This window comes from Muscardinus avellanarius (genome assembly GCF_963383645.1).
Source record: "Muscardinus avellanarius genome assembly, chromosome: 11".
Taxonomy (NCBI): Eukaryota; Metazoa; Chordata; class Mammalia; order Rodentia; family Gliridae; genus Muscardinus; species Muscardinus avellanarius.
Genome location: NC_137797.1, coordinates 70,954,285 through 70,977,672, shown reverse-complemented (window position 1 = coordinate 70,977,672; position 23,388 = coordinate 70,954,285). Strand labels below are relative to the sequence as shown.

Here is a 23,388-nt window from a genome sequence, read left to right as displayed (position 1 = left end):
CTTTGCCCAGGGTGGCGCCAGGGCAGCCAGGCTCTACTGGAGGAAGTCACACAGTAGGCCAGCAAGTATCACATTGTGGTCATGATCAATATCCTCACATGGCCCCAGTGCTGCCTGGCAACCCCTCTGCACTGTGCTCGTCAACTCGCTCTCCCCAGGTGATTCCTGCAAACGTCCACAGTCTTCCCCAATAGCCATCCTTTCTAGCTCCTCTCACCCTCTGCGGGTAACCTTGCTTCCCACTTCAACAGGGCAGACAGTGGGGCATGGTGGCACACATGTAATCCCAGTACTTGGGAGGCTAAGACAGGAGGGTTGTAGGTTCAAACACAGCCTCAGCAAGTAGTGAGACTCTCATCAACCTAGCAAGGCCCTCTATCTATCTATCTACCTTTCTTTCTTTCTTTCTTTCTTTCTTTCTTTCTTTCTTTCTTTCTTTCTTTCTGTGGGTCTGGGGATGGAACCCAGGGGCATTTGACCTCCGAGCTACACCCCCTGCCCTATTTTTTAAAATTTTTTATTCTTTATTTTGAAACCGGGTCTCACTGAGTTGCAGAGGGCTTCACTAAGTAGCTGAGGCTGTCCGCGAACCGCGATTCTCCGGTCCCAGCCTCCCAAATGCTGGGATTACAAGCGTGTGCCACCACGCCTGGCGCAAGACCCTATTTAAAAAAAAAAAAGAAAAGAAAAGGAAAGGAAAGAAAAGAAATAGGGCTGGTGGTGTAGCTTGGAGATATAATGCCGCTGGGTTCCATCCCCAGTGCCAAAAATAAAAAGCCCCAGACAAGTTCTTCTTCCTTTTTGTACCAGTACCAGGAAAGGAACAGCTATCTCATCTGAGATAAAATCTCAACCTAAAGTCGGGCGTGGTAGTGCACACATGTAATCCCAGTACTTGGGAGGCTTAGACAGGAAGATCATAGATTCCTGGCCAGCCTCAGCTACTTAGTGAAATCCCGTTTCAAAATAAAGAATAAAAAATAGGGCTGGAGGTGTAGCTCAGAGATTCAATCCCCAGCACCACAAAACAACAAAACAAAACAAAAATAAACCATAAGGATAACTGGGATAGTGGCACTTGGCTATAATCCAGTACTTAGGTGGCTGAGACAGCAGAGTCACAGGTTTGTGACCAGCCTCTGCAACTTAACAGACCTTGTTCAAAAATAAAAAATAAAGCCCAGTGTGGTGCTTCCTCCCCGCAATTCCAGTATTTGGGAGGCTGAGACAGGAGGACTGTAGGTTTGCGGCCAGTCTCAGGAACACGAGGCTTTCAGCAACTCAGTGAGACTCTGTTTCAAAATAAACAATAAAATAGCACTGGGACTGGGGCTATAGCTCAGAGGTAAAAGCCCTTGGGCTCCATCCCCAGTACCACAATCAATCAATATTAAATGATAAGGGTAAGATAGTTGTGGTGGCCCAGGCCTGTAATCTCAGCAACTCAGGAGGATGAGGCAGGAGGATTGAAAGTTTGAGGCCTGCATGGGTCACTTAGTAAAACCCTGTCTTTTTTTTTTTTTTTTTTTTTTTTGGTATTGGGGTTCCTGGAAACCCTTCTACCTCCGGGCTACACTCCCAGACCTATTTTTATATTTTTCTTTGGAGACAGGGTCTCTTAAGCCAGCATGGCTTGTTTTTTTATTTTAAGACAGGGTTTAGCCGGGCGTGGTGGCGCACGCTTGTAATCCCCGTGTTTGGGAGGCAGAGACAGGAGGATCGCTCAGGTTCGAAGCCAGCCGCACTGGCTTCAGAGACCCTGTTTCCAAAAATAAAATAGGTCTGGGAGTGTAGCCTGGAGGTAGAAGGGCTTCCAGGAACCCCAGTACCACCAAAAAAAAAAAAAAAAAAAAATATATATATATATATATATATATATATATATATATATGAGTACAATTTAAAGGTACAACTTGAATCTTTACATTGGTATGTCTTATAATGTAACATCTACACATTATATTGGTGTGTATTTGCATTGATATAAAACCTTTCCAGCACCTCAGAAAGCCCTGCAGGCCCTTTCCTGCTCAGTACCACCCCACTAGAGTTAGCCACTATTTTATAAGTTTCATCTCTTCCTGAGCTTCCTGGAGATTACGTGTCCTCCATCTAACGACTACTCTTTTGTGTCTGAGCTTTGCTCATGATTATGCCTGTGAGACTTAGTCATGTTATGTGTAGCAGTCGTTGGTTCTTTTTCAATGCTGTGTAGTTCTCATTATATGAATATACCACAATCTATCTATCCATTCTCCTGTTGCTAGACATTTGGGTTGTTACCAGTTTTGGGCAATTATAAATGGAGCTACTATGAACATCCTTGTTCATGTTTTTTGGTTGACATATGCACTCATTTCTCTTGAGGATATAAATGGGAGCTATGGTTAAGTCATAAGGTATGATTCTATTTAGGTTTAGTGACTACTGCCAAATCAGTCCTTTTTTTCTTTTCTTTCTCTTTTTTTAAACTTTTATATTCTATTCTTGGGCAGTCTCATCTTCACTCATGACTTCAATTACCATTTACACACTGACAACTGCCAAATATATGTCTCAGTCCAGTTTTCTCTTCCTAGCATCAGCCACAATGGCCAATTTTCCACTTAACATCTCTACTTGGATGTCCTCAAGGCTCCGCAGTCCACCGTGTACAGAATCAAACTCACTGTCCTCCTTCCCAACAAGCCTTTTATCTGAGTGCCTGGTTAGTCTAGAGAACCACCCCACCATTCACCCAGATATGCAAACCAGAAGTCATCCTGACAGGCCGTCTCCTTCACCTGCTGAGACAGGACCCACGTCCGGACAAGATCTGCCAGTTTTGCCTACGAAACATCTCCATTCCACCACCTTCCCACACCATCCCACAACCCATGTCTCACTTGGACCTCTGCAATGGCCTCCAACAAGACTTCCTGAGACCCCTCTGGCCTTTCTGCTGTGAAACCAGAGCTATCATTTATTTTCTTTCTTTTTTGGGTATTAGGTACTAGGGGTTGAACCCAGAGGCAAGCATTCTACCTCTGAGCTACACCCCTACCTTTTTTTTTTTTTCTTCAGTACTGGGGGTGGAACCCAGGGGCATTCTATCTCCGAGCTATATCCCCAGCCCTATTTTTTATTCTTTATTTTGAAACAGGGTCTCACTGAGTTGCAAAGGGCCTCACTAAATAGCTGAGACTGACCTCAAACCATGATCCACCAGTCTCAGCCTCCCAAATGCTGGGATTACAAGTGTGCGCCACCATACCCAGCTCCCAGCCCTATTTTTTATTCTTTATTTTGAAACAGGGTTTCACTAAGTTGTGGAGGTCCTAAGTAGCTGAGGCTGGCTGAGAACCTGCAATCCTCCAGTTTCAGCCTCCCAAGTACTGGGATTACAAATGTGTGCCACCATGCCTGGCTTCCAGTTTTTTTTTTTTTTTTTCTTTGTTTTGAAACAGGGTCTTGTTAGGTTGCTGAGAGTCTTGATATGTTGCTAAAGCTGTCCTCAAACCTGCAATCCTCCAGTCTCAGCCTCCCAAGAACTGGGATTACAGGTTTGTACCACCATGCCTAGCTCAGAGCTGTCATTTCAAAATGTAGCTTTGATCATGTGTCTTTGGGCCAGAATCTTTTCCTTGAAAACCTTGAATGACCAGGGTCCTGCCTCTGTTTCCTCACTTCCCCAGCCACACCTGCCTCTTTTTGGCTTTGTCCCCTTAGGGCCTTTGTGCATATTCTGTTCTCTTACTGGAACCCCCCCCACCACCACCACAAATAAATGGTCTTTATTTTTATGGTGTGTGTGTGTGTGTGTGTGTGTGTGTGTGTGCACGCACATGTGTGTGTGTGCACATGTGTGTGTGTTTGGTACTGGGGATTGAATCCAGGGGCATCCTACATCCGAACTATACAAAATACTTCTAACTTTATTTATTTATTTATTTATTTATTTAGTGGTACTAGGGATGGAACCCAGAGGTTTCCTACCTCCGGACTACACCCCCAGCCCTATTTTATATTTTATTTGGAAACAGGGTCTCACTAAGTTGCTGAGAGCCTCACTAAGTAAGTAGCTGAGGCTGGCTTTGAACCTGTGCAATCCTCCTGTCTCATCCTCCCAAGTGAGGGGATTATAATAAGCGTGTGCCAACATGCCTGACTTAATTTTTTTTTTTTGGTGGTACTGGGGTTCCTGGAAGCCCTTCTACCTCCGGGCTACACTCCCAGACCTATTTTATATTTCTTATTTATTTGTAAACAGGGTCTCTTAAGCCAGCAAGGCTGACTACGAACCTGCGTGATCCTCCTGTCTCCGCCTCCCAAGAGCGGGGATTACAAGTGTGCACCACCACGCCCAGCGCCTGGCTTAGTTTTATTTTGAAACAGAGTCTCACTAGATTGATTGAAAGTCTCACTACTTTTTTTTTTTTTTTTCTGGCAGTACTAGGGATGGAACCCAGTGGCATTCTAGCTCTGAGCTACACCCCAGCCCTCTTTTTATTCTTTATTTGGAAACAGGGTCTCACTGAGTTGCAAAAGGCCTAAGTAACTGAGGCTGTCTGCAAACTATGATTCTCCTGTCTCAGCCTCCCAAATGCTAAGATTACAAGTTTGTGCCACCATGCCTGGGCTTTTGTGTGTGTGGGGGTTACTGGGGATTGAACCCAGGGGCATTCTACCTCCAGCCCTATTTTGTATTCTTTATTTTGAAAAAGGGTCTCACTAAATTGTGGAAGGCCTCACCACATAGCTGAGGCTGGCCACGAATCTGTGATCCTCCTGTCTCAGCCTCCCGAGTACTGGGATTACAAGTATGCACCACCACGCCTGGCTTAAAAGTTATTTTTAAGAAACAGAGTCTCGCTGATTTACCACATCCTGGCCTTGACCCCACAATCTTCTTGTTTCAGCCTGTCAAGGACTGGGATTACAGACATGTGCCACCACAACTGGCTATTCCTCTTTATCTTTTTTTACCCCTGGTACTGGGGATTGCACCCAGGGGCATTCTACCTCCAAGATACACTCCTAGCCATTTATTTATTTATTTATTTATTTATTTATTTATTTATTTATTTATTTATTTATTGCGGTACTTGGGGTGGAACCCAATGGCATTCTACCTCCGAGCTACACCCCCAGCCCTATTTCTTTTTATGTTTTGTTGTTTTGTTTTGTGGTACTAGGGATGAAACCCAGGGGCATTCTACCTCTGAGCTATACCCCCAGCCCTCTATTTTATTCTTTATTTTGAAACAGGGTCTCACTAAGTGGCAAAGGGCCTCACTAAGTACCAGAGGTTGTTTGTGAACTGCGATCCTCCTGTCTCCGCCTCCTGAATGCTGGGATTACAAGCGTGCGCCACCAGGCCCGGCTCCCTATTTTTATTCTTTTATTTTTTTAATTTTGAAACAGGGTCTCACTGAGTTGCAAAGGGCCTCACTAAGTACCAGAGGCTGGCTGTGAGCCACAATCCTCCTGTCTCAGCCTCCCAAATGCTGGGATTACAAGCATATGCCACCACACCTGGTTTTTTTATTTATCTTGCTGAGGGGCTCACTAAGTTGCTGAGGTTGGCCTTAAACCTATGATCTTCCTGTCTCAGCCTTCCAAGTACTAAGACTACAAGTGTGCACCAAGACACTGGCCTCTTTATTTTTTTTGTTTTGTTTGTTTTGTTTTGTTTTGTTTTGCAGGTCTGGGGATGGAACCCAGGGGCATTTGACCTCCGAGCTACACCCCTGCCCTATTTTTTATTCTTTATTTTGAAACAGGGTCTCACTGAGTTGCAGAGGGCTGAGGCTGTCTGCGAACAGCAATCCTCCAGTCTCAGCCTCCCGAATGCTGGGATTACAAGCGTGAGCCACCACGCCCATCTGCCTCTTTATTTTTTTGATTGCAGTTCAAACATCATTTCTTCAAAGAAGCCACCCTTGATTTCCCAGTCTGGCTCAGCTCCTCCTGCTATTTCTCCTCATAGAATTTTTTTTATCATCATCATCATCATCATCATCATCATCATGATAGCACTTACCATAGCTTCCAATTAAATATTTATATTTGTGACACTTAAAATTGGTATCTAGCTGGGTGTGGTGGTACACGCTTGTAATTCCAGTATTTGGGAGGTTGAGATAGGAGGATCGTGGTTGGTTCATGGCCAGCCTCAGCTACTTAGTTAATCCATTGCAACTCAATGAGACCCTATTTCAAAGTAAAGAATAAAAAATAGGGGTATAAGCTGGGTGTAGTGGCGCACACTTGTAATCCCCACGCTTGGGAGGCTGAGACAGGAGGATCACACAGGTTCGAAGCCAGCCTCAGCTACTTAGTGAACCACTCAGCAACTTAGTGAGACCCTGTTTCCAAATAAAATATAAAATAGGTCTGGGAGTATAGCCTGGAGGTAGAAAGCCTCTGGGTTCCACCCCCAGTACCACCAAAAAAATAGGGTTATATCTCAGAGGTAGAATGCCCCTGTGTTCCATCCCCAGTACCACAAAAATATATAAATAAATAAATACAAAATAAATAAAATAAGCCGGCATGGTGGTGCACGCTTGCAATCCCAGCTTTCGGGAGGCTGAGACCTGGAGGATCGCGTTTCGCGGACAACCTCAGCTACTTAGTGAGGCCCTCTGTAACTCAGTAAGACCCTGTTTCAAAATAAAGAATAAAAAATAGGGCAGGAGGTGTAGCTCGGAGGTCGAATGCCCCTGGGTCCACCCCCACACCTGCAATAAATAAATAAATAAATAAATAAATAAATAAAATTGGTATCTGTCTCCCTCAGACAGTGGGGTCAGGATTTGGGTCCAATATATGTTCTTATTGCATCAGTGAGCAACTGAAGAAGAAAGGGATTTAGAGATAGATAATGTCATTCTAATTTCAAAACCGTTACTCACCTGATTATTATTATTAATATTATTATTTTGGTACTGGGGATTGAATCCAGGGGCATACTACCTCTGAGCTACACCCTTAGCTCTATTTTATTTTATATTTATTTATTTGTTTGTTTGTTTTCGCAGTGCTGGGGATTGAATCCAGGGGCATTCTACCTCTGAACTATACTCTCAGCCCTATTTTTTTTTATTCTTTATTTTGAAACAGTCTCACTAAAATGAAGAGGGCCTAAGTAGCTGAGGCTGGCCGTGACCCTGCCATCCTCCTGTCTCAGCCTCCCAAGTACTGGAGTTACAAGTGTGTGCCACCACGCCTGTCTTATTTTTATTTTGAAACGGGGTCTAGCTAGGTTGATGAGAGTCTCACTACTTGCTGAAGCTGTCCTTGAGCCTGCGATCTTCCAGCCTCAGCTTCCCAAGTACTGGGATTACACGCCTGTGCCACCACGCCTGGCCTTACTTGCTCATTTTAAGATTGGAACCAGATGTTGAGGCTCAGCTTCCTCGCTTGTGCAGTGGTGGTAGGTTAGTCAGACCTGCTGCTTCTTTTGCTGGGTGTGTAAAGATCCTATGAAATGTCAGTTGAAAAAATGAAACAGCCACACACAGTGGTGCGCTCCTGTAATTCTAGTACTTGGGAGGCTGAGACAGGAGGATCACAGGTTGGATGCTAGCTTCAGCGATGCAGCAAGCCCCTCAGCAACTTGGTGAGACTGTTTCAGACGAGATCGGGTGTATTCGGGGTGGAATAGCCATAGACGGGTGAGACTGTTTCAAAATATAAAATAAGGGTTGGGGGTATAGTTTGGAGGTAGAATGCTCCTGGCTTCAATTCCAAGTACCGAGGAAGAGAGAGAGAAATATTGCACAGACAAAATTCAGGAAGAGACATAGGGTAAGTCAGAAACCACTGTTGGCACAACAAAGCTGAAGAGAGGTGCTGGTGGACAGTGACAGGAAGGGTCACGTCCTCAGAGGGAGAGTTCAGAACTGAGCATAGCCGTGTGTGTGTGTGTGTGTGTGTGTGTGTGTGTGTGTGTGTCCCTACCTCCCCCCCTCTCCTGGGGGCCTGTAATTTTGAATATATGTATTCAAATGAGATGAATGTAGCCAGGCGTGGTGGCGCACACTTGTAATCCCAGCATTTGGGAGGCTGATACAGGAAGATCATGGTTCGCGGACAGCCTCAGCTACTTAGTGAGGCCCTTTGTGACTCAGTGAGATCCTGTTTCAAAATAAAGACTAAAAAATAGGGCTGGGGGTGTAGCTTGGAGGTAGGATGCTCCTGGGTTTCATCCTCAGTACTGCAGAGAGAGAGAGAGAGAGAGAGAGAGAGAGAGAGAGAGATGGATATGAGAGAGAACCGAGAACCTTAATGGAGCAAGGGTACAACGGATGGAGGAAAACTGCAGGTTGTGTGTGTGTGTGTGTGTGTGTGTGTGTGTGTGTGTGTGTGTGCGCGTGTGCACATGTAGTGGCATGTAGAAGTGCTAGGTGGGTCTTGGCGTAGGGGTAGAGGCATACAGCCAAGGCAACTCGCAATCCTTTGGAGCTGCGCTGTCTCTGCAGGGCCTTCTGGTGGGGTCCCTAACTTGGAAGCTCCCTCTGCTTGCTTAGTTTCCTCCTTCTGGAAGTCAAATCTAAGCTTCCAGGACATCTGAAGGAAGGGGACAATGCCCTCTAGTGGACAAGGAATGTATGGGCAGCTGCCGCCTCCCCAGCCTGAGCCTGAGCCTCTCCTGGCCTCCACACAACCCAAGTCTGGAACTCACCTCTGAAATACTTCCTGAGTAGGTGCAAAGGGATCTTGCCCTCTCAGAGCTGAGGTCTTGCAGGTACAAAGAAAATGCCCATGGAGCAAGAAACAGAAAAGCGACCCCTGCATTCAGAGGGGAGAAGCCTGAGGACAACAGCTGAAAAGGAGGGGTTGGGGTCTCTGTCCTCATCTCTGTGATGACTTATCTCTGGATGCCTTTGTGTTCTTGTCTCACTTCCCGTTTCTCTGTGTGGTTTCCTGGTCTTTTACTCTCATGGGCTCTGTCTTCAAGGAGTAAATGGTCCCTATTCACGCCTGAAGGGCCTTGCGGGACCCTTCGGTCTACTTGGGGTGGGAGTGGGGGGCGCTAACTATGCCCTTCTGGAGTCAGGAAAGGCTTCTTGGAGGAGATCATGTGTAAATAGGGTCTTGAAAAATGAGTTGGAAGCCAGGAGCCATGGCTTGTGCCTGTCTTCTCAGTGCTTGGGAGGCTGAGGCAGGAGGATCCCTTGAGCCCAGTTCAGGACTTGCCTGGGCAACATAGCAAAACTCTCTGGACAGGACAGGAAAGGAAATTGAGTAGGAATCCAGACAGAGTTCAGGGAAGGCTTTGTGTGTCTGGGGAAGGTCCTGGTGGCTGGATCTGGGCGAGGCGGAGGAGCAGTGATAACCGAGGCAGGAAGGCAGATGGCTTCCATCTTTGGAAATCTTTCTGGGCAGTGGATTTTACCAGGAGATGCTGGAGAGTGAGAGAAGGTCTTTAAGCAAGAAAAGAGTCAAAGTCATATAGCTTGGACTGAAAGCAGGGAGAAACTGCAGGAGGCAGGAAGACCAGTGGGGAGGCTGCTGCAGGCCAAAAGGGCAGTCCAGGGCCGGGGCCTGAGGCTGGAGAGAGGCCAGGCCTCCAGGCTCTTCTTCTGGGGCCTCTGTGTCCTTGGCAAACAAGCTGAGGGCAAAGGTTGTGCAAGAGTCAGTTCTTATAGAACCTGGTCCTGCCTTCCAACCCCAGCGCACTCCAGGGACTGCCTGCAGTGGGCAAGGGCTGTGGGAGAGCAAGAGCTAGGAAGGCCCAGCCCCCTGCTCCTCCTCTGGCCCCTGTCTCCTCCCTTCCTCCTGTCCCCCAGGTCACCTTCTTGGCCCTGGAGACTTGGCTGGTGGCTCAAGTTCCTCAACCGGTGGCCCTGGGTAATTGGAGCACACAGAGGAGCCAGGGCTGGGGCAGAGGGTGATACAGTAAGGACAGGGCACCTCAGAAACAGGACTCGGTCTGCAAGGCTGAGGGTTTGGGGGAGCCTGGGTGGTTCCCAACACTCTCCCTCTGACCCACCACCTCTGTCTCTGCACTGGCCTCAGTTTCTTCCTCCCACTGAAGGAGAATTCCTCGAACCCTTCTTCTGAACTGTTGGGGTGGGCAAGCTGGGAGGGAGAGGCAGTGGCAACCTGCCAGCGAGCTTTTCAGCTGCAAGAGAAAGGGTCCCTTCCCTAGTGCCGAGAACTGGCCACAAATGAGTGTGGTCAGCGCAAGACCTCTCTGCTAATGGAACCAGGACTGCCCCACAAGCCGCAAAAGGGTGGGGGAAGAACAGGGACCTAAGTGCGGCTCAGCAGCGGGGGTGGGGGGGCGGGGGGTGTGTGGGGTGTGTGTGGGGGGTGGTGACCTGAAGTAGTGCTGAAGGTCAAGAGAAAAAGGGGGTCAGGAACTAGCAGGAGGGAACTGGGGGGTCAAGGGAGTGATTATAAGGAGACTAAGCAAAATAAAGTTGGGGTCAGTGATTGAAAGGAAACTTAAGATCAAATAATAATTAGAGGGGAACTGGGGTTTAAGGGTGGATTGAGCTGGGTGTGTAATCCCAGTACTTGTTTAGGCGAAGACAGGAGGATTTCAGGTTCAAGGCCAGCCTCAACAACTTTTCAGAATAAAAAAAGGGCTGTGGCTGTGGCTCAGAGATAGACTACTCCACTGGGTTAAATATCCAGTACCAAAAAAATTTTTTTTAAATTTCGATAGGGTGGATTGGGAGAATGGGAGTCAATGAAATAGTGGAGGTGAACTATGGGTCAAAGGTAATCAGAGAGGAATCGGAAGCCTGAGGGAAAACCTATAGAGCAGGAGCATCTAGGTGGGAGTATGGAGAAGCCAGAATCAGTGGGGAAACTAAGGGACATGCTGAGGAATGGACTGCAGGGCGAGAGCACGCACATGTGCGTCCTGGGGAGGGCGGGACCATTGCCCGCTGAGGTTATCCCAGCAGTGGGGGCGCAGAGGACTGTGCTGGGTCCCACTTCACCTGAGGAGGGGCCCCAAGAGCCCCTTTCACTGTTTCCACTGTCTTGGCCCTCTGGGTCCCGCTGGAGCCAGTGCCAGGAAAGAAAGGGGCTTGGCTCCACAGCATCAGCCTCCCTTTCCCACTGCCATCAATTATTCATAGCACAGACATCCGCCCTCCCGGGCAGGGCTAGCTGGTCCTTTTCTCCACGCCCCGCCCAGCTCAGCCACACTGCCACAGAGGCCCTGGTGAGGAAGGGAGGCCAGTCAGGCAGTGGAGACCCGGCTGAGGGCTGGGTGGCTGGCCCGTTGGACCCTGCCTGAGATCACTGCTCCTCTCTGGCACCTCCCTCTTTCCTCCTGCCAATCCGCTGGTATTCAGAAGTCCCTGGAGAAGATGCCCATCCAGATCTTCTGCTCTGTGTCATTCTCCTCTGGAGAGGAAGCCCCAGGACCCTTGGGAGACGTTTGGGGGCCCCAGCAGCAGCAGCAGGAGCAGCAGCAGAACAACTCAGAATCAGAGGAGGAGGAGGAGGAGGAAGAGAAGGAAAGGAAGGCTTGGAGGAAAGACAGTGAGGGGGACTCGCCTGTGGACTTGGTGGCTTTTGCCAACAGCTGCACCCTCCATGGTGCCCGACATGTCTTCGTGGAAGGGGGTCCGGGGCCAAGGCAGGCCCTGTGGGCTGTAGCCTTTGTCGTGGCACTGGGTGCCTTCCTGTGCCAGGTAGGGGACCGCGTTGCTTATTACCTCAGCTACCCGCATGTGACTCTGCTGGATGAAGTGGCTACCACGGAGCTAGCCTTCCCAGCGGTCACCTTCTGCAACACCAATGCTGTGAGACTGTCCCAGCTCAGCTACCCTGACCTGCTCTACCTGGCTCCCATGCTGGGGCTGGATGAAAGTGATGACCCTGGGGTGCCCCTTGCCCCACCTGGGCCAGAGGCTTTTTCAGGGGAGCCCTTTAATCTGCACCGTTTCTACAATCGCTCCTGCCACCGGCTGGAGGATATGCTGCTCTATTGCTCCTACCGCGGGGGGCCCTGTGGCCCTCACAACTTCTCAGTGGTGAGTGGGGGTCTATGCCTAGCACCGCACCCTGAGCGTGTCTTCTATGGCTCTCCCTGACCATCACCTCCTGGGGTAGGGGTTGGTAACCCTGCTGCACCCTCGAGTGGGCTGGCACTCATGAGGAGCCTGGCCTGGAGCTGGACCAATATTCCTAGGTCCACTCTAGTACTGCTCTGCCTGTTAGAATACCTCCATCCTAGTCAGAATTTAGCTGCTGCCCTGAGGTCCCTGGTACCTCCTTGGCTATCCTCCAGCCTCGACTTAACTTCCCCAGACTTCCTCACATGCAGTAGTGCCCCGGCCCTTGCCCTAATCTGCTGTGTGTGTCCATGCCTGCCTGGCCAGTTGTGAACTAGTTAGACTACCACCCCTGGAATGATGCTGAGGCCGCAGCCATCTGGTCTCTGGAGATGCAGAAGGGAGTGCTAGGGAGGTGGTGGGGACAACCCCCTCCATCACGCCCCTTGTCAGCAGCTTCCATGGCAGGGATTTCATACACCCTCACCAGGTTTTCTGTGCTGCCTCCTGCAGGATCCCATCCCCCATGCGCGCGCGCGTGTGTGTGTGTGTGTGTGTGTGTGTGTGTGTGTGTGTGTGTAGCAGGTCTCTAAATCATACCCCCTCCTCCCAGCTCTAAGTGACATTGACCTTCCCGAGGATGCCCTCATTTAGAAAATCAGCTTCCCTTTGGTCCTCCCACCCAGCGGTCTAGAGCCTTTCCTGCTGAGGGACCACCTACACCCCATGATTCCCTAGCCCCCACCCCCTTTTTTTTTGGTGGTACTGGGGATGGAACTCAGGGTCCTTCTACCTCCGGGCTACACTCCCAGACCTACCTATTTTATATTTTATTTGGAAACAGGGTCTCTTAAGCCAGCGAGGCTGGCTTCAAACCTGCGTGATCCTCCTGTCTCAGCCGCCCAAGTGCGGGGATTACAAGTGTGCGCCACCAAACCCGGCTAGCCCCCCCCCCTTTTATTTTTGGCAGTACTGCAGATGGAACCCAGGGGTATTCTACCTCTGAGCCACACCTCTATCCCTATTTTTTATTCTTTATTTTGAAACAAGGTCTCACTAAGTTGCAGAAGGCTTCACTAAGTAGCTGAGGCTGCCTGCGAACCTCTAACCTCGAACCTCCTGTCTCAGCCTCCCAAATGCTGGGATTACAAGTGTGTGCCACCACACCCAGCCCTCCTAGCTAATCTTCTAGTTCTATCTGCCCTGACTCTCTGCCCTCCCCTCCCCCAGGTTGCATATGCCTGGCTTTTCCTCCCCACACCTCTATCCCTCAGTTCCCCACCTCCTTCCTAGTATGAGAGCATTTGGGTATCAAATTAGTTTGTGTAGTAATGAATGCATCCATACAGAGACCTGGTGGATTTGGCCACTGGACTTCAGGAAGGCCAGGAGATAGAGAACTGTGGGACCAGGAAAGAGTCAACCCCTCTTCCTCTGGGTTGAAGGTAGAATAGATACTTCTCACTCAAAACCACCAGGTGAGCTGGGCACGGTGGTGCACACTTGTAATCCCAGCATTTGGGAGGCTGAGATAGGAGGATCATGGTTTGCAGACAGCCTCAGCTACTTAGTGAGGCCCTGTTTCAAAATAAAGAATAAAAAATAGGGCTAGGGGTGTAGCTCTGAGGTAGAATGCCCCTGGGTTCCATCCCCAGTACCAAAAGGAGGGAAAAAAAAAAAACAAAAAACAAAAAAAAACCAACCCATCACCAACAAAAAAACCAACAAAACCCACCAGGTGGCAGCAGTGACCTACTGCTCCCTGGCCCCACCCCCTGAGCCAGGGCAGAGCTGAGGCTTCCAAGCACCCCAACCACCTAGACGCCTTTATATCCCCACATGGAGTATAGGCGTGGGCATGCATCCAGCCTGGAGCCTGTGGTGAATCTTATAAAACCTGGTAGCAAAGCTGGGGGATGCAGGAGTCCTTATAGTTCTCTGTGCCTCATTTTGGACCTCACGCAAAATGGGGAAAGCTGAAATTTTCTCTTTTGGAGGAAGAGGCTATGCTAGGAAGGGGGAAGGGACAAAGACAATTTCTTGGTGACCCCCACTGTCCTGCTGCTCAAGTCTCTCCCCTTCCTCTGGGCTTGTGACTTGCTTTTTGGACTTTGTCACCATCCAATAGTACTAGGAGCACACCCATCTCATTTGTGGGAACATTAGGGAAGCTATGGGGAAAGGACCATGGAGAATTGGTTCCCTCTTCTGTCTGCAGCTGTGTGATCAGAGTCATGATACGGGCTGTACTGGGGTCAGACCAAGGTGGGAGAGAGATTGGTCAGGACTGAGATTTCTTCTGAAGTCCTCATGGCTCTGCAAGAGGATTGCCAACATGCTGTGCCTTGGTGCTGAGTCTTGCATGCTGGGAGAAGTGCTGGGGCCTGGGTGAGCGGGCTCCTTGGCATGACAACTGGGGCTACTTTCAGGTATTAGGATAATGGGACAATTATGGACACAGGACTTGATGGTTGGAGGAAACCTAAAAATTTAGGTTTGGGGCAGGTCTTGGGGAGAGCAGGATTCCTAATGCCTAGGATGAAATTCAGGAAAGGAGACCTACCTTAGAAGGCAACAAGGGCCTGGCTGTGATAGGATCCTGGTGATGGAGGTACACCTGGCAAGAAAGAAATTGTCACTTGATAGTTCAACTGAAAAGACTTTAACAAAGGGACTGTTTACAGAGCTGAGGGCAGGATTAAGGAAACCAATAAGGGGAACCAAGGCAGTTAGCAATGGAAGGAAATTGTTAGCACTTCTAGGCTGAAGGGGCACAAAAGAAAACTGTAAGAGGAAGCCCTCCTGGAAGGATTTGTAGTCATGGAAGTTCCCAACTACTGCAAGAATTACAGAGGGGTGAGGAATGGGGAAGGATCAGTGCCCCAGCCTCTCTCTCTCCTTCCTCCCATTGCTTACTTCTGGCTTCCATTGGCCAAGCCCACCCAGAAGCCCATCCAGGTGGTAAAGGAGCCCAGGCCAGGTACCCCACAAAGGTTAGCTTTTCCAGATACATAGCAGATCCAAGAAGGCTAGAGAATAGGTGGGAGAGAGGGACAAACAGAGATTGGCTGTAGAGGAGGAAATTGTTTCTGGTATTGGGATCCCGGCAACTGGGGGTTCTGGGACAGCCCTTGGTGGGTAGAGGGGGCTGCAGGACTCTTGGGCTCTCTACTCTGTCCCCTGCCAGGTCTTTACACGGTATGGAAAATGCTACACATTCAATTCGGGTAGAGATGGGCGACCACGGCTGAAGACCATGAAGGGCGGGACAGGCAACGGGTTGGAGATCATGCTGGACATCCAGCAGGACGAGTACCTGCCTGTATGGGGGGAGACTGGTATGTCATCACCTCTGGGGCCCCTTCTCCAAGGTTCTCTGCTCCAGCCTCCACCTGGGCTCTCCTGTGCTCTCCTGTAGGACCCGAGACAGGGCTCAGACACCTCCCCCTTCCTCCCAGGAGCTTGCCATCTCCATCCGACTCCACCTGACTTCCACACTCACATTTCCCTGACTCTCCCTTCCTGGCTCAGTTACTCTCCAAGGTAACCAGCCATCCTCTTCCATCAGCGGCTGCCACTCACTCTATAAATAACTCCCTCTCTTCTTGGGCTGCCTGCCTGTCTGGTCTCAGGGGGCCTTGGGGCAGAGAGAGATGGAAGAAGAGAATAGAGGGAGGAGGAGAAATGGAGAATTTTTGAGACAGTGACATCTGGGAGAAAGAATTAAAAACACTGAGACACATAGCAGACACCAGGTAAGAAAGCAAATGCGTAGGAGGCCGGGGTCACTGAAGCGGCTTAGGACTACTAAACCCAGGAGGCTGGATGTGAGCTAAGACTGCATAGATAGCCTTCTCACCAAGGCCCAGTGGACACTGTACTTATTCCCAGGCGAGGTAGGATGTCTCCAGCTCCTAGGGGATCGGGGACTCAAAAGCCCTCCCAACCCACATACCCTTCATTCTCTCAGATGAGACATCCTTTGAAGCAGGCATCAAAGTGCAGATACATAGTCAAGATGAGCCTCCTTTCATCGACCAGCTGGGCTTTGGTGTGGCTCCAGGCTTCCAGACCTTTGTGGCTTGCCAAGAGCAGCGGGTGAGTGGGTCATGGAAGGCTGGTCCTGGGGTGGGGTGATTGAGGGGTCAAGATGGAGTGGTGGGTGATCAGTAATGGGAGGAACTGGTGAGTTAGGGCCGGGATGGTAATCAGGCTGGTTAAAAGCATGAATGATCTAACAGATGGGAATATTCTACAAACTCTGCCAACCTTCAGAGGCAGTGGAGGGAGAGGGGGCAGGCCTCCTGGGTTCTGCATTTGTCAAAGAAGTCCATTAAGGTGACTGGGGGAGAAGTCCCCACACTCCCCCAGCTCTCCGGCTCTCCCAGCAGCTCATCTACCTGCCCCCGCCATGGGGCACCTGCAAAGCTGTTACCATGGACTCGGATTTCTTCGACTCCTACAGCATCACGGCCTGCCGCATCGACTGTGAGACGCGTTACCTGGTGGAAAATTGCAACTGCCGCATGGTACACATGCCAGGTCAGGCCCCAAGGCTCCAAGCACAAACCTGGGGTTCCTCAGCCCTCACTGCCCCTCACCTGTGCCCCATCCATAGCGACTTCCCTGCCCCAGTTCCAGCTGCATGTCCTTTTCCTCTCTGGCTCCTGTGTCTCTGACCTCAGGCCTGTGCCTATAGGAATGAGTAGAAGGGTCTAGGAAGAATGAACTGTCAGGGCGGGGCACTTCCAGGGCAGACTGAGCCTGGCTAGTCCTCCTGTCCCATCCTCTCCTAGCTTCCGCCTTATAGTAGCACTGCCATCACAAAACCCCTGTAATCTCTGCCCTGAACCACTGCCTTCTCTCTTCTGCAGGGGATGCCCCATATTGCACTCCAGAGCAGTACAAGGAGTGTGCAGACCCTGCCCTGGGTGAGTGTCCCTGTCCTGAGGCAGTCAGGGGAGGGAAGGGGGTACTACTAGCCACATGTACAAGGGTTCAGGCCAAGCTCCCAAAGGGTTTCAGTAAGTCCAGTAAGTCTTGCACTAGGCTGCAGCCTCACATGTTTCTGAATTTAAACCTGAGAATAGAATCTTCAGAGTCCCCTATGAAAAATGAATGGGGAGACTGGGCATGGTGACGCACGCTTGTAATCCCAATACTTCAGAGGCTGAGATGAATGATCCTGGTTCACACTAGCCTCAGCTATTTAGTGAGACCCTCTACAACTTAGTAAGACCGTGTTTCAAAATAGGGTTGGGGGTATAGCTCAGAGATAGAATGCCCCTGGGTTCGATCCCCAGTACCACAAAAAAATAAAAAGAAAAGAAAAAGAGAAACGAAAAAGGAGTTGGGCATGGTGGCACATGCTTGTAATCTCAGTACTTGAGAAGCTGAGGCAAGAGAATCGCAGGTTCAGGTCAGACTCGACTACTTAGTGAGGCCCTCCACAACTTAGTGAGACCCTGTTTCAAAATAAAGAATAAAAAATAGGGCCGGGGGTATAGCTCAGAAGTTGAATTTCCCTGGGTTCGATACCCAGTGCCACAAAAAATAAATGGGGGGTCACCTGGGAGAGGTCCTCATCCTCTTTCATCAACCCTCACCTGGTTGGCCCTGAGGATCCTGAGGGAATAAGATAGGATTAAGAAATATTTCTGGAGCAGGGCATGGTGGCACACACCTGTAATCCCAATACTCAAGAGGCCTCTCAGAGGATCGCAAGTTTGAGGATAGCCTCAGCAATGTTGTGAGACTTTCAGCAAACTAGCAAGACCCTGTTTCAAAAATAAATAAATAAATAAAGGAGCTGGCAGTGAGCTGGGCATGGTGGTACAAGACTATAATCCAGTACTGGGGAGGGTAAGGAAGGAGAATCACAGGTTTGAGGCCAGCCTTAGCAACTTAGTGAGATGCTCAGCAACTTAGATCAAGTTTTAAAATAAAAATAGAGCCAGGCGTGGTGGCACATGCTTGTAATCTCCTGAGACAGGAGGATCGCAGATTGACTGCCAGCCTCGGCTGCTTAGTGAAGCCCTCCACAATTTAGCAAGACCCTGTTTCAAAGTAAAGAGTAAAAAGTAGGCCTGGGGGTGTAGCTCGGAGGTAGAATGCCCCAGGGTTCAATCCTCAGTACCACAATAAATAAATAATAAATAAATAAATAAATAAGTAAATAAAATAAAAATAGAAAGCCGGGAGTGGTGGTACACACTTGTAATCTCAGTACTTGGGAGGCTGAGACAGAAGGATTGCAGGTTCTCAGCCAGCCTCAACAACTTGTGAGACCCTCTGCAACTTAGTGAGACCCTGTTTCAAAATAAAGAATAAAAGCCGGGCGTGGTGGCACACGCCTGTAATCCTAGCATTTGAGAGGCTGAGACAGGAGGATCCGGGTTCATCGACACTACTTAGTGAGGCCCTTTGCAACTCAGTGAGATCCTGTTTCAAAATAAAGACTAAAAATAGGGCTGGGGGTGTAGCTCGGAGGTCGAATGCTTCTGGATTCCATCCCTAGTACCACACACACAAAAAGAATAAAATAGAGCTTGGTTCAATCCCCAGTACCACAACACACACACACACACACACACACACACACACACACACGGGAAAATAGGGCTACGATATACCTCAGAGGTAGAATGCCTCTGGGTTCTGTTCCCAGTAACACACACACACACACACACACACACACACACACACACACACACTGTTCCCGGGGAGGCTGGGTGAGTGTCAGCACAGGAAGAGAGGGGGGCCAGAGTTCCTTTGGGCAGGGCTAGAATGTTTGTTGGGAAGGTGCTGGCAGAAGGACACCATTGAACCAGTGCCCTCACCTGATGTGGTGCAGACTTCCTGGTGGAGAAGGACCAGGAGTACTGCGTCTGTGAAATGCCCTGCAACCTGACCCGCTATGGCAAGGAGCTGTCCATGGTCAAGATTCCCAGCAAAGCCTCAGCCAAGTACCTGGCCAAGAAGTTCAACAAGTCTGAGCAGTACATAGGGTAAGGGCTCTACTGTGCAGGGCAGGGCTCTTACTCAGGGACTGTGGAGGGTACCAGTGGGCTTTGATGGAGCTCTGGCAGGAAAAAGGAAGTTGAGATAACCCAGGGAAGGCCCAGGAGGCAGTCAGTGTGGGTGGACACAGAGGGAAGATCAAGCCAGAATAAGCAATGGAAGCACCCCTTTTCCCTCCCTCCTTGCTTTTCCCTATCTTCATCCTCATTGGTGTGACTGGGATCACCTCCCACTTGCCAATATGCAGAGCATCTTTTCATATATGCCATCTCATTCCGTCCTCACAAAAACCCTGAAAGGCAGGTATCTCCATCAGCATCTCATTAGATGGCTTATGGAAACTGAGGTTCAGAGAAGCTAACTTGCTAAGGTCACCTAACTAGTAAGAGGCAGAGATAGGACTTAAACCTAGGTCTCCTCCCCCAATCTCTCTGCAGGGAGAACATCTTGGTGCTGGACATTTTCTTTGAAGTCCTCAACTATGAGACCATTGAGCAGAAGAAGGCCTATGAGATTGCCGGGCTCCTGGGTGAGCTGCTGATGGTACCCGTCCTCTTCTCATGCCCTGGGCATGGTGCGGCTCCCCACCACCCAAAGTAGACTGCCCACTCTTCCCTCCCCGAGGGCCTTTCCCCAAACCCCGTTGTCTTGGTATGTAGTTGGGGGAGGGGATTTGCGCCTTCCCTTAGGGTAAAGTGGGAAAGACAGCTCCGTGGACGTGAGGGAGGGGTAGGAGGTGGAGGTAGAGACGGTTTCACAGGCCCCTGAAATTAGTCCAGATACTAAGAGTGTTGTATTTTGTAAACAATTTTTCCTGAGTAATACCTGTTCATATTAGAAAAGTAGAAAAATGCAGAAGAGCCTAGAGAAGAAAATGTAAAATCCTGCCAGAATCTGGCTTCACCACCCTTCTGTGAGAAGGCTATCAGTCCTTTAAGAATACCCACTGAGCCCTGCCGCCCTCGACGACCTGACCGCCCATCTCCCTGCCCTTCCCCTCCCTGCAGGGGACATCGGAGGCCAGATGGGGCTGTTCATCGGGGCCAGCATCCTCACGGTGCTGGAGCTCTTCGACTATGCCTACGAGGTAAGGAGGGCGGGCAGGAAGGGCCAGGAGAGCGTGGGTTCCAGCCTGCCCACCCCGCCCCGCCCCTCGTAGGTCCTTAAGCACAAGCTGTGCCGTCGGGGGAAGTGCCAGAAGGAGGCCAAGAGGAGCAGCGCGGACAAGGGCGTGGCACTCAGCCTGGACGACGTCAAAAGACACGTGAGAAGGAGCAAAGGGGTGCCCTCAGGCCCGCTCTCCCCCACGGCCCTGCGACCAACTTTCTCCCCGGCCACCTTCTCGCCTTTGCCTCCCCAAGGCCCCTGTGTGGCGGCCCTTCGCATAACCAGTCCCTGTCCTGTGCCCTTCCCCTAGAACCCGTGCGAGAGCCTCCGGGGCCATCCAGCCGGGATGACGTATGCTGCCAACATCCTACCTCACCATCCAGCCCGAGGCACGTTTGAGGACTTTACCTGCTGAGCCCCGCAGCAGGCCGCTGTACCAAACGCCTAGGTGGGGAGGGCTAGGAGAGCAAGGGGCCCCCAGCCGCCCCCACACCTGCACGGGGATTCGCCTGCCCTCTTGGGCAGTCTTTCCTGTTGTCTGTGGTAAGGAAGGAGTCCTGACCATAGAGTCCTCTCCCGGCCTCTATCCCATTCTTTTTAATTTTAACAAAACTAATCTGAACATGAGAGAACAGGACAAGGGACCTCAGGCTGCCTCCCCTGCTCCCAGCCTGAATTCTGTCTGTCTGGCTGTCTGTCATCTGAGTGTCCACCTACATTCTGCTGCCACCAGTCACCAAATACCCCTTTCTGTGAGGGGTGGTGGGGATCTCTGTGGTCTGGAATTTGACCCCAAACCAGAGAATGTACCTTAAGGGGGAGGGCTAGTGGGAGGGCTTCCCCAGCCTTAAGAGACCCTCTCAGCCCGGTGACTCCCCCCAAACTCAAGTCTCCAGGCAGAAACTCCCTCACACCATGTGGAATTTCTGGGGGGGAGGGAGATCTCCTGAAGAAATGGAGATAGGGACAAGATGTGGCTCTGGTGCTGTAGGTCACATCTGGATACCTACAAGTTCAACGCCACCCTATAGCTGCTGGAGAGAAATCCCAAGAGGCAGCCCCTCCTTTACATCCCATAACAGACCTGGCTGGTTTAGCTTCCAGCTCAGGGAGAGGGGTGCTGGTGCCTGACCTCACTGGCCCTGCTCCCAGAGGCCCTTGAAGAGGGCCACATCCATAAATTTTCTTATGGAACTTGCCCAAGTCCTCTCCCCCAACTTCATTTGCTTCTTTCAACAAACTCATCTGCATTTTCTATTTCTATATGATACAAACTCTATATTGCTATATCTCTGTAAATACTTTCCTCTAACCCTGTTTGTCTCCACCCCATTCCCTCTTGTCTCTGAGAACCATCCTCCTGCCCCAAGTTTCCCCTTCTGTGTTTCTTCCCACCTCCCTGGTCTCTGAATGCCTTCGCCTGTATAAAGAGTTGGACTCTCCCCTGGTGTCTGTACTGTGTACACACATCCCTCTGAGAAGCACAAGGAGACGACCCGCGCATTGTAACCTTCGCACTGTCTCGGTGGCGACATAAAGGAAGCTGTGAATCACAAGCTCTGCCTCGTTCTGGCCTCACCCTCCCCCCAACCTGGGCAGCCTTTGCCCCCCCTGCAGCCTTAACATTCCCTTCCCTTGCCCCACCTATCCCAGTGCCCTTTGCCTGGCTGACTGTGGTCTCCCTGGGGAAGAGGTTGCTACAGAAGTAACCTCCCCCAGGGGACAGAGAGCTGTGCTGGACACTAAGGCAACAGTGTCAGAGAGAGAAGGGAGCTGGGGATTGATGACTCCCACAGCTGGACCAGTGGGTGCCCACAATCAGAGGCCCAGGTCCTCAGTCAGCGGCCTTTCCCTCTTCTGAGGTGCCCCCCTTCCTCACCTGATGCCCAAGCCCACTTCTTTTCTGGTGAGACAGGGTTTGGTGCTGGGAGGGACAAGGCATTCTTAGAGGAGTTGAAAGCTCTGCTATTCAGTCTCTGTACCTTAATGAGGTCTCTGTACCAAGTGAGGTAGAAGGTTTGCCCCACCCCCTCCACGAGGCACTCCTCCCAGGCCAGAGCCCCAACCTCTTCCCAGGCCTTCTCTGCCCAGGTGTCTCTTGGTTTCCAATCCCAGAACAAGACCTGTAGGCAGGTCACCTGTGCATTGGCCTGGAGCTGGAAAGTGAGGCCATAGGATCTTGGGGAACTCTTGGTTCCTAAGAGTTCCTTGGAGATCTGACCTCCCCGGAGGGAAGCAGCAGCAAGGCCAAAGTGTGCACTGATGGAGGAACAGCAGGCGGGCTCTCTGGGTGACGCATGCCTCTGGTCTAATAAACTGGGTTTCAACCACCTCTCTTCAGTGTTGTCCTTTTTATTTAAAAATGACTGTTTTTGTTGTGTATGTGTGTGGCATTCAGGATTGAACCCAGGGACATTCTACCTCCAAGCTACATCCCCAGTCCTAGTTTTTTATTCTTTTATTTTGAAACAGGGTCTCACATTTAGTGAGACAATTTATGCAGAGGGCCTCACTAAGTTGTTGAGGCTGACAGCAAACCTACAATCCTCCTGTCTCAGCCTCCCAAGTACTGGGATTACAAGTGCCATCACACCTGGTTAAAAAAGTATTTAAATATTCTCACTGAGGGCCAATAGCTGAGCTTGGCTTGGGGTCATGAGGGAGAGGAGTAAGGAGGTGGAGACAGGGAGACACTGGTCTTCCTGGAGGGACAGGCTGATTATCACACCAGGAATTGTTTGAATCACTGGGCAGGGTAAGAGGTAGGAGGACCAGCACAAAGGATCCTTTGAAGAAGGAGCAGGGTCAAAATTCAAGATAAACTGATACTTAAAATCTGGAAGCACGTTAGGTTAAAGGTCAAAGTCGGGTTGAAATTCCCACCAGAGGTATTGGGGCACTATCTGTAAAATGAATCCCACACTATAAGCCAGAAGACCCGGAATCCCGGATTTGGCTTTGCTGTTTTGCCAAGTCATTTATTTACCTTGAGTTCAGGTTTCCCATTCCTAAAATGGATCAAACAGTAAGTTCCCCTCTTCAGTCGCTCAGGGTTATAGCAGTACGAGACTGAAACAAAAAGCAAAGAGCTTTGGAAAGTTCAATCCACTGCGCCCAGATGAAGCCCACTCCAGCCCCTAGCGCCGCAGTGGACCCGAGTGGCGGCAGCGTCCCTCCAGGCGCTGCCCCCTGGCGGGGCAGAGGGCGCCGGCCGCACGGCCTCTCTAGCCCGCGCCCGTCTCTATGGTTCCCCTCC

The 23,388-nt window shown here is 50.3% G+C and overlaps 1 protein-coding gene across 5 annotated transcripts in view; it reads left to right on the top strand.

The window, feature by feature from the left end:
• ASIC1 (acid sensing ion channel subunit 1) overlaps window positions 1-20,547 on the top strand; it is a gene marked incomplete at both ends in the record, with an annotated part of 34,413 nt that extends 13,866 nt beyond the window's left edge. For 2 of the 5 annotated variants that reach the window (XM_080705830.1, XM_080705828.1), the window contains 9 exons: window positions 15,193-15,343; window positions 15,976-16,103; window positions 16,397-16,547; window positions 16,880-16,936; window positions 18,859-19,012; window positions 19,463-19,554; window positions 20,033-20,112; window positions 20,185-20,289; window positions 20,443-20,547. In XM_080705830.1, coding sequence (XP_080561956.1) covers window positions 15,193-15,343; window positions 15,976-16,103; window positions 16,397-16,547; window positions 16,880-16,936; window positions 18,859-19,012; window positions 19,463-19,554; window positions 20,033-20,112; window positions 20,185-20,289; window positions 20,443-20,547 — 1,023 coding nt within the window. Of the gene's footprint in view, window positions 1-11,315; window positions 11,985-15,192; window positions 15,344-15,975; window positions 16,104-16,393; window positions 16,548-16,879; window positions 16,937-18,858; window positions 19,013-19,462; window positions 19,555-20,032; window positions 20,113-20,184; window positions 20,290-20,442 lie in introns of those variants that run through there. The other 3 variants (XM_080705827.1, XM_080705826.1, XM_080705829.1) reach the window with 3 other exon arrangements.
• Between the last annotated feature and the right edge of the window lie 2,841 nt (window positions 20,548-23,388).